Source organism: Ixodes scapularis, unplaced genomic scaffold, assembly GCF_016920785.2.
Source record: "Ixodes scapularis isolate PalLabHiFi unplaced genomic scaffold, ASM1692078v2 PGA_scaffold7__128_contigs__length_106722199, whole genome shotgun sequence".
NCBI classification, from domain to species: domain Eukaryota; kingdom Metazoa; phylum Arthropoda; class Arachnida; order Ixodida; family Ixodidae; genus Ixodes; species Ixodes scapularis.
In genome coordinates this window covers 13,770,788-13,785,390 of record NW_024609882.1, presented here as the reverse complement: position 1 = coordinate 13,785,390, position 14,603 = coordinate 13,770,788, and the positions used below count along the sequence as shown (strand labels likewise).

At 47.1% G+C, this 14,603-nt stretch overlaps 1 protein-coding gene across 1 annotated transcript; it reads right to left on the bottom strand.

Moving 5' to 3' along the window:
* Positions 1 to 8,474: 8,474 nt before the first annotated feature.
* LOC8052059 (anaphase-promoting complex subunit 4) lies at positions 8,475 to 14,603 on the bottom strand. The gene is made up of 3 exons (XM_029995248.2): positions 14,362 to 14,603; positions 14,012 to 14,249; positions 8,475 to 10,621 (listed from the first exon to the last, which is right to left on the bottom strand). Exons 2-3 carry the CDS (start codon positions 14,247 to 14,249, stop codon positions 8,577 to 8,579), a joined length of 2,283 nt encoding a protein of 760 aa, XP_029851108.2. The 5' UTR covers positions 14,362 to 14,603; the 3' UTR covers positions 8,475 to 8,576.

Genomic DNA, 14,603 nt, shown 5'->3' with positions numbered 1-14,603 from the left:
TGCATCTTTCTTTTGTCATGAACAGATTGTAGGAGTGTATATCGGTTTATTTCACGTATGGCACATTGTCTGTGTATGTACCTAGTGGTGGACCTAATCTGCTGAACTTCAAAGCTAGCAGAGTTTGGCGCATTTTCGGAGGAAAGTTTGGCAAATATGTGGCAAACGCATGCACTCGTGCGGGAACGCGATGGGGCCATGGATCGCAAATGGACGTCATGCGGTCATGCGGTTACCATCGTACAGTGTAGTACTACCAGTGGTTACGGCGAGGTGCACAGTAGGCGACATGATAACTGTGTTTGTCAGCCCTTGCGAGCATAGTTTTCTTAAATATTTCTGCCTCAAGAGCAGAAGATTGACCAGGAATTGGCAGTCTACTGCGCAAGTGACAAATGATGCGGTACATTCGGGTTAACGTGATCTTCATTTGATACTTCCAGTGAGGCGCAAGGTAGTTGCAACATTGACTGACAACTACTTTAGAGCCATTATAGCAGTCTTGTTCTCGGCTCACGAGTAATTTGTGCTAAAACAAAATATTATTGCTTTTTAAATAGCGTTATTTTGCAGTTTTCATCTGTCCGCATAAAACTAAATACAGAACTATGATGCTCGACGTTGCATATCCTATATTCTTAACTCCTAAACATTCACATGTGCCCTAACACTAGAAACTGGAATTTTAAAAGTTAAAAATGAGACGTTGCGAATATGAGATGCACACCTCCATGAAAAGCTGAAGTGACTCAAAGTCAAAAGAAAAAAAAGAATTGATATTTAGATTAACATTGTTGTCTCTTCTGTTGAAGGCTCAGCAGTCATTGCATTGATTTTTGCTCTAAGAACGGTAACTCGCAGGAAAAGTAAGGCCAGAGTGTTGCCACCTTTCTTTCGACCGTGGACGTGCACACTTGCAGGCTTGCACTTATGAGGCCTCAGAACTGAAACTCTCATATCATGAATGCGCCCGCTACCAACCAACCTCGTCGCACCACTTCTGCAAAAAGTTGCTGTAAAATTGCCAGTAAACGCACAAAAATGACACTGATACAATTATCTTGCAGAATATCACCTTATTCCAAATTTTTGATTCGGCAAAAGTTTGGCCCATCACTAGTATGTAGCGATTCAGTAGCATAAAGCTTCCCTGTTTTGTCTTGAATCTTTTAGAAGCATTGAGGTGCCACATTAGAGCCCAACATAAAAGCTATTTTTTTTACAATTCTATCGGTGTCCATTATAGCATCAACACATATTCCTTGATTTGTACCAGAGGGCTTCGAAAGTTTTGCTGCTTTTATTTGATCTTTTCTCGGGAATCCTTGTCCCAATTTGCTAGTTTTAACAGCTGATGCAGAATATTTGAGGGCATTGTAGATCTTATAACTAAGACGAGTGTTGAATATTTTGTTTCTTACGGCTCGTATTTCATCTTAAGGCAAAAGTTGCTTACGTTTCAAACTAATTTAAAAAAGCTTAAAACAAGGCAACTCCCAAGGATATCAAAAAATGAAGTTTCCCCATCCTTTGCTTCACAACACACAGTTTCAGTGAGGAGGGGCAATTCCCCCTTAAAGGGGCACCAAAGTGTTCTTTCTAAAAGCTTGTTTTTGATGGCAAATTGTTTCTTGGGCTCTAGTCAATAAAAATTACCGGTTCTAGATGGCGAGACGTCCAAAGTAAATTCGCAGCAATAAAAGTACATGGGCACCATTTTCTCTCGACTGGGAAAGGGGGGCATCCTTAGGTCCCCGTCCCCTCCATAACATTTGACCAATGAAAATAGTTCATTGCATGGAGATTCTGAATGTTACTATTATTGCTCTTTTTAGGTGCTGCGTGCATTGTATTCTGGCAAAAGTGTCAAATCTTTGCCTGTAGGAGACGTAATACAGCAATTACTGCTTGAAAATGCGTTTCGACAGCACCGCCTCCTCTCTGCTTCAAGGCAGAGATAGAGGTCACAATCTTAGATTTTTAATATTGAAATCTGCCACTCATGAGTGTGATTTCGGTATTTTTAGGATGCTTAGAGCCCATAAATTGAGTTATCACCATAAATAAACAATCTAGGAGTTCTGTAAAAAAGAGGGCTTCCATTTTTGCACACTTACCCTAAATCCAGGATTTTCATAATGGGGGGGGGGGGGGGGGGGCAGTAGGGAGACGAACCAATTTGGGGGAGGGGGGAGGGCATGCCTTCCCAGTTAATTACTATAAGGCTAACGAACTGATAATAAGGAACAAGGAACAATAGCTGGATCGGACAGGGTGTGGGCATTGTTTAAAGCTCAGATTATTCTATCATTTTACACATATTTACAGCAAAGGTTTTATACAATTTCACCCTATATATACAATTTTACACGCTACTAGTCCAAAGTTTAGTCCAGGCGAATTCGCCTGTTACGATGGGCAGCATCAAAGGCGTCGACAATGCCCCTCAACTCCAGGCTTTTTGCTGTGGCTTTTTCCACAGCGAGAACCGCCAAGCTCATGAGCCTTTCGTTTCACATCCTGTTTCTCGGATGCGTCTTCAGCCAACGCAGCCATAAAAAATGTATGTTCTCATGCGACACTGGAGGCAGGAATTGTCAGAGCAATGGCACACAGACTATAGGTTTCCTGGAAGGCTATCTGAAATTGGCCTAGAAATTCACCAAACATTGTGGTGGCTGTCACCTTGCACTGGTTCTCTTTCTCGTATCGCTGCAGAACTTTAGGAATCAGTTTAATCTCAGCCACCAAACTATCCCAGTCGCACGAGTAATGACTTGCCAGCGTCTCGACCAGTGCAATGTCCATGAAACAATCCTGCTGAGGCTGGAAACAATTAAGGCCTTTGAGAACATCATCATTCTCGCCAAATTGTCACTGAAGTTCTTCGCAAATCCTATCCAAGATGGGAAGAAAAAAATTGTAGAGCCCTTCCACTTCACGTGAAGATGGAGGACCAGTGAAGCTGTTATCTTTAAGATGTCGAGGACGACGCCTAGGACGACCTCTCGGATGACTTCTAGGACGACCTCGAGGATGACTTCTAGGACGAACTCAAGGATGACGTCGAGGACGGTATCGTGAATGACCTCCTAGATAACCTCAAGGATGACCTCGAGGACGATGCCTAGAGATGATAACGAGGGATCAGGACCTCACTATTTAATAATGCCAAGGAAGGCTGACTCACTCTGGTTGCCCCCCTTTTCATTTTTATTTATTCATACTTGCCACGACCAATGGGGAGTTTTCTGTCAACATCCGCGGAAGCATTTTTTCCCAGATCCCAGCACATAACAGCTGCCCTGTCATATGTGCACTCTATACTGTCGAGACCGTTTATAACGAAGTCAATGGGATCGGAAATCACTTTGCTATATACACGATTTCGTGATAACCGACTTCGGTTATAATGAAGTGCAAAAGGGAATGGGAAATCGTGATTGCTTCCCTGTACCCGCTATTTCGTTATAGACCGACACGCGGAGCGACTCTGTTTACCAACACGGCCGGAAGGCCGCGCATGCGCGGTAGCTATGTGGGCAAAAGCAGCCCGGCTCTCCGTGTTTTCGCCACTGCGTTTTATGGCGTGCGCTCGTTGTTGACGTTGTAGGGACGCTTGTATCTTTATTTGTGCGTCGTATTTCCTCACTACGTATGTCGTATGCTGTGCCCGATTATTTGATCTCGCTGCCCGAGCCTGAACGGCAGCGGTATCGAAACGAACTGTGCGTGGATGGCATTGCCTACGAGGATCCGTACGCCGTAAACAAGGCCTGCTGGACTTCCGACGTGAAGTTGCTGCCACCAAAGTCGACGGTTCACGTCGTCGTTTATTTAGTTTTTTCGCCAAGCCACTTCATGGCCGACACGGTGCAGGCGTACACGCCTCTCGAACTAATCGTAGAGGCCTACGATCACTTCGAGTCGGTTTCCACACTGCCGGCGGGAGACTGTGGGTCTGCGGAAGTGTGTGTATTAATTGATTAAATACACACAGCGTCTTCAAGTCAAGGTGTGATATTGTTCCTACCACCATGACCACAAGGCACGACAAGCAGTAACGCTTTGTCCGTTCTGCAGTCTTGGCGGTAACAGGTTACAAGTAACGGCGCTGTTGGTAACGCGTTACTTTTTTCAGTAACGTAGTAACCTACTCGTTACGTTTTCGACACAGTAACGGGTAACGTACTTACGTTACTATTTCAAGTAATGTAGTTACGTTACTCGTTACTACTTCCCCAGTTTTAAAGAAATTACACTTCAATTTTTTTTTTTTTGTATTTTAGGCGTCAAGCCATGTTTTTCTTTGCGTTTTTTCTCGTGAGTATTTAGGTAAAACTGTAAAAAGAGATAAAGTAATTATGTTTCGTTTCTGCATGTACATAATGTTTCTTGATATATGACCTGTACCGTCAAAACCGTAAAATGTGTGAAATCACAACTTAAAAAAGTAACACAGAAGTAACGTGCGCTACTTTTTATCGGTAGCGGTAGCGCGTTTCTTTTATTTTTAGGTAACGTAGCTCAGTAACGCGTACCTCCTTTATTTGCAAGTAACGAGTAACGTATTTCGTCACTTTTTTTCGGTAACGCCTACAACACTGCCGTTCTGTCGCCGATCCCCTTCCGCTAGGTAGAACGGGCAGCCTCCGACGAGCGCTTGGCCGATGCTTTGTGCGCGAACTCTATGGGAACAAAATGGATCAGACAACGGTTTCCCTGCACATAAGCAAGTTTCGTGACGAAGATTGAAATGGAAGCCGCACTTGTTTTCAAGAAAGTGTTTGCTGCTCAAACGGTCGTTCGCGCGAGGCGACCATTTTTTTCGATCAACGGATATTATCCACCTTCTGTGCCTTTCAGAGTCTGCCAGGAACATGTGGAAACTCACTCCGCTGCTTTTCTTGTACGTTTCGGTGCAATTAACGGCCACACAGCTTCGCGGCATGCTGAAATGCTATGACGCCCATGCGAAATGTGCGCGCTTTTGCCCACACCCCCCGGCTCCGGCGCGATCGCAGCGCCGCCGCAGCTCCGTGACGTCAAGCCCGCGTGTCGGTCTATAACCGACTTTGCTATAACCGGTCTCAACAGTAGTCATTTTCGGTGCAGTAGCTGGTGTCTTCCCTGGGGAGCGTTGCCTGTGTCACATACTTTGCAAGGTGTGCAGGCAGACAATTCATTCGTCGATCTGTTGCGAGACTAATACCGTTCTTTTCTGCGACGCTTGCGCATTGACTCCAAATGCTTGCGAAGCCCTCTGCCGTCCTCAGTTTGCTGAACCGCTCACATACTCCAGTGATCATCATAGATGCTTGAGTAAGGTCACACGTTTTGCAAGTAGTCTGAGATGATCTGCAGCTCGCCCAAGAGTTGGCTGAAGATGCGCAAATGTGCAACAAATGTAAAGTCCATCTGCTGCACCAATCTTGTTTTGGCGCTTTCTGCGATCTGTGCGGGCATAATGATGATTGCGGGGAGTGTGCGGACAACGGCTTTGCAGGCATTTACTTGGCAGGTCTACCTATTCTCGCTGATTCCTTTAAGTATAATAGTCGTGCTGCATACCTGCATCTGGACTGCGAGAAACATGGCATGTGTTGCAAATCTACCCAAGAGGACCCACAGTGTCTCCATTAGGGTGAAAAATGTTCTCGCAGAGCCTAAAGTTTTACAAGCATCGACAGTGACTACATTCAGCCGGTGGTTGAGGCAATGGAAGTGCATGGCTTGAGGCACGTCCTTCTTCAGGAGGGCTTGAACTCCCTTGCCCTTGCCGCTCATGACGCTGGCACCGTCATACGTTTGTGCAATGCAGTTCTCGAGAAGGATTCCACACCTCGACAGCCTTTCCTTCACGTAGCTGTAGAGAGAGGCTGCATTTAGCCTCTTCTACGACGGAGAGCTGCTCTGTTTTGCTGACATCGCGGGACTCATCAACCATTAGTGCACAACATTGGGCACTGTCCACTCCCTTCTTAAAATGGCACGAAGTCAGACCTGACATGATAGAAAGTATATCGCACTGAATCGAGTGGTGTGTTTACTTTGCATTGGCAGGGCCACTCTCCAGTTCTTTTAGCACAATGACATCAGTTTTTGCAACAAGCTGAAGCAGCTCGAGAAAGTTTCCCTTATTGTCGCTCAAAAATAACTCGTCGTCTGCTGTCTCGGCTATCCCCTGAATCGCAGTAAATCGAAGCACATCAGATATCGCAAAAATGTAGTGGCGGTTCTCTCAACTCTGTTGAATATGCCTCGCTGAGGTGCACAGCCATTGAGTTTTCTGCGCTTGTTTCCTTCATGAGCCTGAAGGAAGCCCAGGATGCCTGGGACATGTTGTGCGCCACACTGTTTGCATGAAGTCGAAGTCCGCCATCCTTCTGAAGGGCTTTTTTCCAGTTGCGATAGCCCTTTGTCACAAACACTGATCTTCCACTTCCCTGTCCGCCTGCAGAGAAGATCCGACAGGGAAAGCAAACAGCAGAGTTCGAAGCCACACTGGACTCCAACCACGGGAAGCTGCTGTGCCACTCTGCCTTGAAGGTCCTGGAATCGCTCCCATACTTGGTTGTGGGGAAGGATTGTAGCATGGGCTGCGGTGGGGAATCGTAGGCTGTTTTGGCCACATCAGGTGGTATGTCTGCCTTCATGCGAGGAAGTGGGGTTTTCAGTTCGTTGTTCCGAAGACTGACGATTGGCTCGCTGTCGTCATTTTCAGATGGACTGCTGGCACGATCTTGTAGTTTGGCGCTTGCGTTAACCAACAATTTCTCGTCGAGTGAATGCTTGGCGTCATGATGATCAGGCTCAGAGATGTCGTTGTCAACTTTCCATTCAGTGAACTTGTGTCAAAAAAAGTCACCTATTGAATGACTAGACGCCATAGCGCATCGGACTGGACGCTTCTGGCATACTACTGTCCAACTGAGTGGATACAAGAGATGTCGACTTCAGAAAACCATGTTTGATTTCAAGACGACCTCCGTTTCCCCTCCCTCTCCCTCCCTGAAGATTTACACTACAAGGTTCCAGACACAGACGCCAAGCCACCTTCCTCAGGCATGAGATCCTATAACAAAGGGGGGATTATCCTTCCTTTCTGGCAGCTGCCCGTTCACCACTTTCTTTGTCCATTTCTTCGGATTTTGGGATTGTCTTCCGGCATGTCTCATTCAGCTTGCTCAAAAGTGCTGTCGCCCACGGGCTTACCGAAGATAGCTTATGCAGCGTGCTCACTGAAAAGGGAAATGCGGAGACACGAGGGAGAGGGGTGTTGTGACAGCAGGGATCTCTGCCACCTGTGCTCTCACACACAACCAAGTTTTGCCTCCCTCTCCGAGACGGTCCGGAATTCCCCTTGACCTTAACTAAGCTTGCCTTCGTCCACATTTCCGGTCTCCGCTGAAGATAGGCACCACAGAGCAGAATACAGAGAAAAGCCAGCAGGGCACCACAAAGGGGAGCTGCTTTTTCTAAAGCACTTGATATAGTCAGTGACAGGTTAAGGAAAGTTTTCTGACTGGGGAGGAGGAAGCAGACGGAATGCTGGAGTGGAGGAGGTTTCCACCTCTCCTCTCCATCATTCCTTACGCTTCCTCCTCCCCTGCCCTCCTTTCCCTCAAAAACTTTTCTTAACCTGTAACCGAGTATAGCTTACTTGCGCACGGTACAACTTCCCATGGCTAGAAGTAGAAAAAAAAAAAACCAAAAAAAAAACCCGCATGAACGGCTTTAAAGTCTGGACACTCGTTACACTGGATCTTCAAGCCAACGTCATAGGCAATTATTTGTATACGAAGCTGCTTCATCTTGGGGTGGCAGAAGAAATTTTAGGGGAGGCTACCGTCCCCCCCCCTCATCTCCCCTTGGCACCGTCCTTGCCTAAATCGCATGTTTTAGAATCGTCCTTAAAGACACCAACTCTCAAGAATATATTTTGTTTTGTACACCCTCTTTGCTATTTGTGTCCACAATCATGGACAGATTGAGCTGGGCCAAACAAATGTGCATTTTTGGATTGCATACATCTCACAAAATGAATTTTCCTCGAAAAACAATTCTTAGCACAATGTTAACACCTTAACAAACCCATTGTTAGTGAGGAACAATTCCAAAATGTAAAAAGCTTTTTTTTTGTTTAGTCTAGCATTTCTTTTTTTATAGGTTTCATTGCATGTAACGACCGAATGGTTGACATCCAAATTTAAGGTTCCAGTTCTGAGTACATCCTTTATGAAACCAGGAATTTTGAGGCAGATAAAGTAGAGCCTCCCGAAATCCATTGCAAAAGCTTTGTTCTGAGAACTTGAACTTTTGTGGAATAAGCTGGAGAGCTAGCTCCTTCATCAAGCCTTCATGAGTGTAGCAATCTTTGTGGTGGTTGACCATAGTTAGGACTGTTAAGTACGTCTTGTCCATCCCTGTGTTTTATGCTATTCCCATTATTTACGTAACTTGTGAAAGCTTTCTTTTTTTCGGTTCACGGAAGTTTTTACTGTGTCGCACTTGAAACACAAAATCTGCACAATTAAAGACCCTTCCCCCACACTCCTGGAGCTCCAGGACGGGAATCAAAAGCTGTTCTCCTTGTCTTCGTCCTGAAGGTACGTCATGTCCTTGTCTCTACAGAGACTGTCTTCGTCCTCGCCTTCCTCCTCTTGGACGTCCATCTCAAACGTGCGGACCCTCCGCCTGGACTGGAACAGCACGCAGACGACGTGCCTCGCCCCACTGACTGCAAACGAAGCTGCCCGCATGTTCTCCAGGCACCTGAAGTTCATCTTGTCCAGAAACCTGGCCGCGTCCACCGCACACAAGTTCAAGTCGGTCAGCACGTCGTCCAATGCCATTGGCAGGAAATGGCTCTGGACGTTTTTCAGGGGCAACTGGACCAAGGTGGACCTGCCCGGGGTGCCTTCCGCGCTTTCTTCCGAGAGCAGGACCGACAATATTTCCTCGTTGTAAAACTGCGCATCGAGAACGATGTGCTTCCTCGGCTCGTCCGGCGGCGCGTCGGGGAAGCGGTCGAAGAAGAGCCGCGCTGCACCCAACTCGTTCGTGGAAACCAGGTGCCTGACTATGTAGATGTCTCTTCCGGTTCCAAGATTTGGAACAAACGAGGTGTACACGCATTGCCCCTTTGTGGACACCGAGTGAGACACGGCCGACGGACATTCATGCTGAGTTGCTGCCAGCGTCGTCTGCAATTCCTTGACAGTGCAGCGGCCCAATGCGTCGGCTGGACCCACAAACGCCGCTCCAACAGCCTTCTCGAGGTGACTGTGCTCTTGGACGAGCGACCTGTCCAGGTTATGAGGAACCAGAAGGCCGCTGTTCTTGATTCCTGGGTTGGCCTCTAGAAACTGGCACCAGACATTGTTCTGGACCTGAAATGTCAGTGGTTCATCTTTTAGGTACTGGCCAACCCTCTCCAGACTAAACGAAGACCGGTTTGCTTCGTCCCACTCTACTGCAAAGTTTTCTTTGAGGAATTCCGCCACGAAGTTGATGTCCTGCTGCGTAGCGTGCGTAACCCCCGCGGGCACGGGATCGTCGGACAGCCTCAAGATGACTGCGTACAGCCAGCGGAAGAAAGCTCTGAAGTTCCTCATGCTCGAGTCGATGACTTGCAGCAGTTCCATGAGCTTCATCAAGAAGGCACCAGTACACTGAAGCACATTGGCGACGGCGGCTTCGGACAGCCCGATTGTGCCGAACCTCTCCTCCCAGCGTGCCATGCCTCGGAGGTCGCAGAAGTGGAAGTACAGTGCCTCGGTGACAGTCTGCAGGTGCTTCAGGACATAATTCTGAATGTTGCAGTAGCAGAGGTCGATGGAGTGACCCAGTTTCTTGAGTCCCTTCTCTGTAAGATCGTGGCGAAGGAATTTCTCTAGTGCATCGGATGGCGTCCCAAACATCAACAGCTCCAGCAAGTCGTCGCTAACGGTACCACTAGACGTGCGATGCTTCTCTTGAGCATAGTTAACCAACTTGGAGTCTATTTCAAGCAAGATGTCTTCCCAGACTTCCCTGATGGCACCAACCGTGGCTGTGAGATAGCCCAAGAGTGACGCAGTCTGCCCGTACTTCAATGCCACAACCTGGAGTTCTTGTGACTTGTCCCGAAGGGTTGCCAGATTGTAACTTTGCAAATAAAGACACTTTCCAATGCTGCGCTTTGATTCAACCACAAGAGTTAGTCTGCCCAGCCTGTTGGAAAGAAGGGCAGAGACAATTTGCTTAGTGTGGTCTCTGACATAGCCAGCTACTTGAGTTTCGAATTCTGCGCACAGAAGAACTCCATACGCGTACAAGAGCACTCGTCCGTTGACAGTCCCAGCCACCAGCACGTTGAAGTCGTCCTGGTACTTCAACATCTTTGAATCGTCCACATTTTCGTCGGTGTTTTTGTTGGCCGAAGAGGCACTGTAAGTCTTGTTCAGACTCGGCAGGTTGGGAAGGTAGGTCTTGGAAACGTCCTTGTAGATGTCCGATCTGGGTTCGCCATTGGTCGCGGACGAGTCGTCTGAAGCCCAAGTGAGTGTGCTGATGCAGGACCCAACCTCAATCGTGTGAATGATGTCGGCGTTCTCAACGTTGCAGAGTATTATGGTCCCTGGGAAAAGCAAGAGATGGCGTGTCACACACTCATTCAGATGATGTTGCACCATAGCTTGTTCCCAGAAAACAAGCTCTAACTGCAGACAAGAAAGTGCCCTGGTGGTATGGATAGATGGATGGTACATATTGGCTATACCCTTTGCTTTGGGTGGTAGCTTGCGCCACCTTGCCTAAAAACGTTTGGCACCCCTCCTTTAAAATTCCGTCTAAATTCTGCTATGTCTCAGTTGCAGCCAGGGGCAGATGTAGGTGTTTCTAGAGGGGGGGTATCAGCATACCAGATGTTTGAGAAAACAGCCCCCCTTTCCCCACCCTACATTTTTAACTATGAGGAATTCAAGGGGGGGGGGGGGGGGTTCGGTTATTTATTTATTTATTTATTGAAAGTACCCTCAGGGCCCGAAGGCATTACAGAGGGGGAGAGCACATACATGAAACAAAGATAGTAATATAGTAACAAGTCAACAATATTAAATATACAACAAACAAAGAATAATAATAATAATAGGTCATGGGTCACTGCTAAAATAGCTAGTGATGGAATTTCTAAACAAGTTAGTATCAGTTATAGTAGCAATCAAACCGGGGAGGTGGTTCCATTCCTCGGCTGTGCGGGGTAAAAAAGAAGATTGAAATGGTGTGGTAAACGAACTTGGAACTCCAACTTTATGCTGATGGTCAAGACGGGATGAAATGCTCTGACCAGACATATATGTAACGAGTTGCTTCTACCTACCATAAAATACCGTGGAAGAGCCCATTTTATTTAAGCACCCACTACTAACATTTCCCAAACTTGGGAACTCTACAAATTATACGTTAAAGGGGCCTTGCAATCATATTTAAGCGTCTACCTTTTTTTGCAGTTTCCACATCTCTTGGGATTCGGGCAAGCCAGCGGGCACGGACAGAGTAACTAAACATCAGTGCGTCATATTTTAGCCGGACGACGCAGAAACCTCCTCCACCTACGAGGGTGACCTGCGGTGCCAAAAGCGCGCGATACGTGACGACATTGTGACGTTTTTGGTCCTGGCCTTACTACTGGTCAGAGCCGCTAAAAGCTTCTTTTTAGTCAAAATACAAAATATAAGTGGCGCAAACCGTTTCAGTTGTATATGAAAGTAGTTTTTGTTCAGCATTTTAGGTCAGAAAAGAAACAAATGCAGTTTGGAAAGTACGGAAACAAGAAATGACCCATTGACATACTTACCACCAGGCAATGGAAAAGGCAATGCATACTAGAAAGGGGTAGAGGGATCTGGTGCCAACGAGCGGCGAGCTTAGAAAGGTCCCGAATGTATGCAGTGGCTCTGCGGTCGTATGGGCTCGAGGATCCGACCAGTTCCGAGCGTTCCGAAGACCTTCGGCTGCTTCGGCGAGCAGGTTTAGCGGTATGGCAGCGCGAAGTGGCTTCCGTTCTGACTGATCTTTACCCCATGTTTGCTGTCGTTTGTGGCCAATGAAGTGTCATGCTGAATTAGTGTTTAATCGCGCAGCAAATGCAATGAGAGCCGCCCTGGCTGCCCGCTGCATACAGCCTAGCGAGAACATGCTTTAGTGGCGCCCTCTGAAGCCGTCGACACGGAGTGGGGCAGCCGTGAGCGCTCGCTGAGCTCACTACCCCTCCTCTAGTTCACGGCCACTCAAGCCAGGACCAAGGACGTCACGGAGGAGGTTATTTTTTGCTTGTTTTTGCAATTTTAATTTGGTCTATAACTTTTAAAATAAAGCGAAAGTCTAGACAACAAAAAGTAATTTAAGTTACTACGTTCAGTGCGCTCAAGTTCAGTGCAAATTAAAAACCAGTAAAAAAGTGTTGTAGGGCCCCTTTAAGCGTCCGATTTGACCGGACAAGCGTCCATGTCTAGATTAAGCCAGTTTTCAGTGCAAGTAAGGTGGGTGCTTCCCCGGAATTTTACAGTAGTTACTTTTTTCAGTAACAAGTAACATACTTAGTTACTTTTTTTAGAAAAGGAATTAGTAACAAAGTTAATTACTTTTAAGGCCAAGTAACGAGTAACGGTATTTCACTACTTTTGAGGAGTAACGTGCCGGGGCGGATTTAGGGGGAGTGGAGCGACCGGCCCCCCCCCCCCCCCCCCTTCCCCTCAGCTCCCCAAGGTCAACTTTTTTGAAAAAGCAGCTAAAAGTTGTTTATTCTGGGCAATGTTTCGGCCATACCGTCATACTTCAGCAAACCCCCCACCCCCGGCCAGCCGAATGCCTACAGCCTCTCCCAGCCTTGACCCATAAATTTGCCCCTGGTAACACGTACAACAATGTTTCAACCGCCTCGCATTAATTCTAACCTCAGAATGCGTCTATTGCGACAAAGGCAGATGGGCAGCCCGATACATTAGTAAACAGTTTGATACTACAGCAATGTTTACCGCTGAGCAAGTAAGTCTAACTCTACAACTGGGAATGTCCTTCACCCAGAGAACACAATAAGGTTCGTTGATTCAACCTTCTATAGTCCGTTACAACTCAAGAACGAAGGGCGAGGGTAAGACGGACCGGGGACGAGGAAGCAGACGAAACGCTGGAGAAGAGAGGGGGAAACCTCCTTCTGTCTTTAGCGTTTTGTCTGCTTCCTCCTACCCGGCCCGTCTTACCCTCGCCCTTTGCTCCTGAGTTGCAACGGACTATAGAATCGTGTACAGACCGAATGTAAACCAGGGGGTCGTTAAAGTGTGAAGGCACAGAACCTATTGTCAACTTGAAACTTCTGAAGCAGAGAGAAAAGAGAGAGGGGGAAATTCCAGATTCGCCAGCTCTTCCTGAAGCACAACACTGCCATTCATTAGAGTGCGTCAGTGGTTAAAAGGTTAAAACAGCGCAAAAGACAACGGACAGGGTAAAGAAGGACACACCCATGTGGTGTCCTTCTTTACTCTGTCCGTTGTCTTTTGCGCTGTTTTAACCTTTTAAGTATGTCACACCAACTCGCCCAGGCTTCAACCTTAGCGTCAGTAGAACAACTCTTCAGCGTCGCTGGATATCTATTCTCAATGAAGCGGGGAAACATAACTGGTGAAAACTTCGGGAGGCAGCTATTGCTTAACTGCAACGACTACTGAAAAGAAGACAGTAAACCATGAAACAAAAGCAGTTACATGTACATGTCCGATTCTGCCTCTCCCTTTAAATCCGCCACTGGGAAAACAGGTCACAAAAGGCGGTACCATCATCCGTGACCGGATTTCCCTGCAAGCTGTTTTTCATGTCAACCAGCAGTGACGGATAGGCCTAATAAAACTACATAGCAAGCAAGCAAAAAAAAACAAAAAACACTCGAGCTGTGTTTATTACGTGATAAACTTACGCCACATTTCACCCATGAGGTGTCACTGGCCACCATAGTCGCGCACTTATTTCGCACCTGTGTCATAGGCGATGGCCAAAATTTTGCCGTCTGGTCTCCAAGCCAGGCTCTTGACCTTGTTCTGTTCTTTGCCCCCGGGTGGGGCGCGAAGCCAGACTCTCTTACGCGAAAGGCGGTGCAGGGCTACTTGGCCCTGTACCAACGCCAGGGCTATCAGATCCAGTTTGGGCGACCACAGCATCAAGTCTACCTCTCCGGAAACATTACGTTCTTCGGTCTGACGAAACGATGCCATCTGAAACAAACAAGCGCGCTCCTTGAAAGCAAATTCATAGATGACAGATAAAGAGGTCACAAGCACCCAAATTTTGCTTCTGCTATTGCAGCAGTATTTTCAATTCACCCACCTTCAAAAGAGCGTGGAAACTAGAACGACTGACGGTTCGGTCACTTCTCGCGATGTACGGTGATTTTCATCGGATAAGGGAACTATTTGTAACACTATCGGTGATCATAAACGTTGGCTGATGCCATCACGTAGCAAGATCGTGCGATTTGTGCACATTTTTCGTCTTGCAGGTTCACGGCGCGTAAAGTTTAAACTTCAAAGCCTGCTCCTGGCTGCTGCCTGATCCCAATGTTGCTCGAT

Excerpts from the sequence above, each read along its gene's own strand:
- LOC8052059 (XM_029995248.2), bottom strand. The coding sequence starts at position 14,249 with ATGGCATCGTTTCGTCAGACCGAAGAACGTAATGTTTCCGGAGAGGTA. Across the intron at positions 10,622-14,011 it reads GGCCATCGCCTATGACACAG|GGACCATAATACTCTGCAAC; the intron begins GTGCGAAATAAG and ends TGCTTTTCCCAG.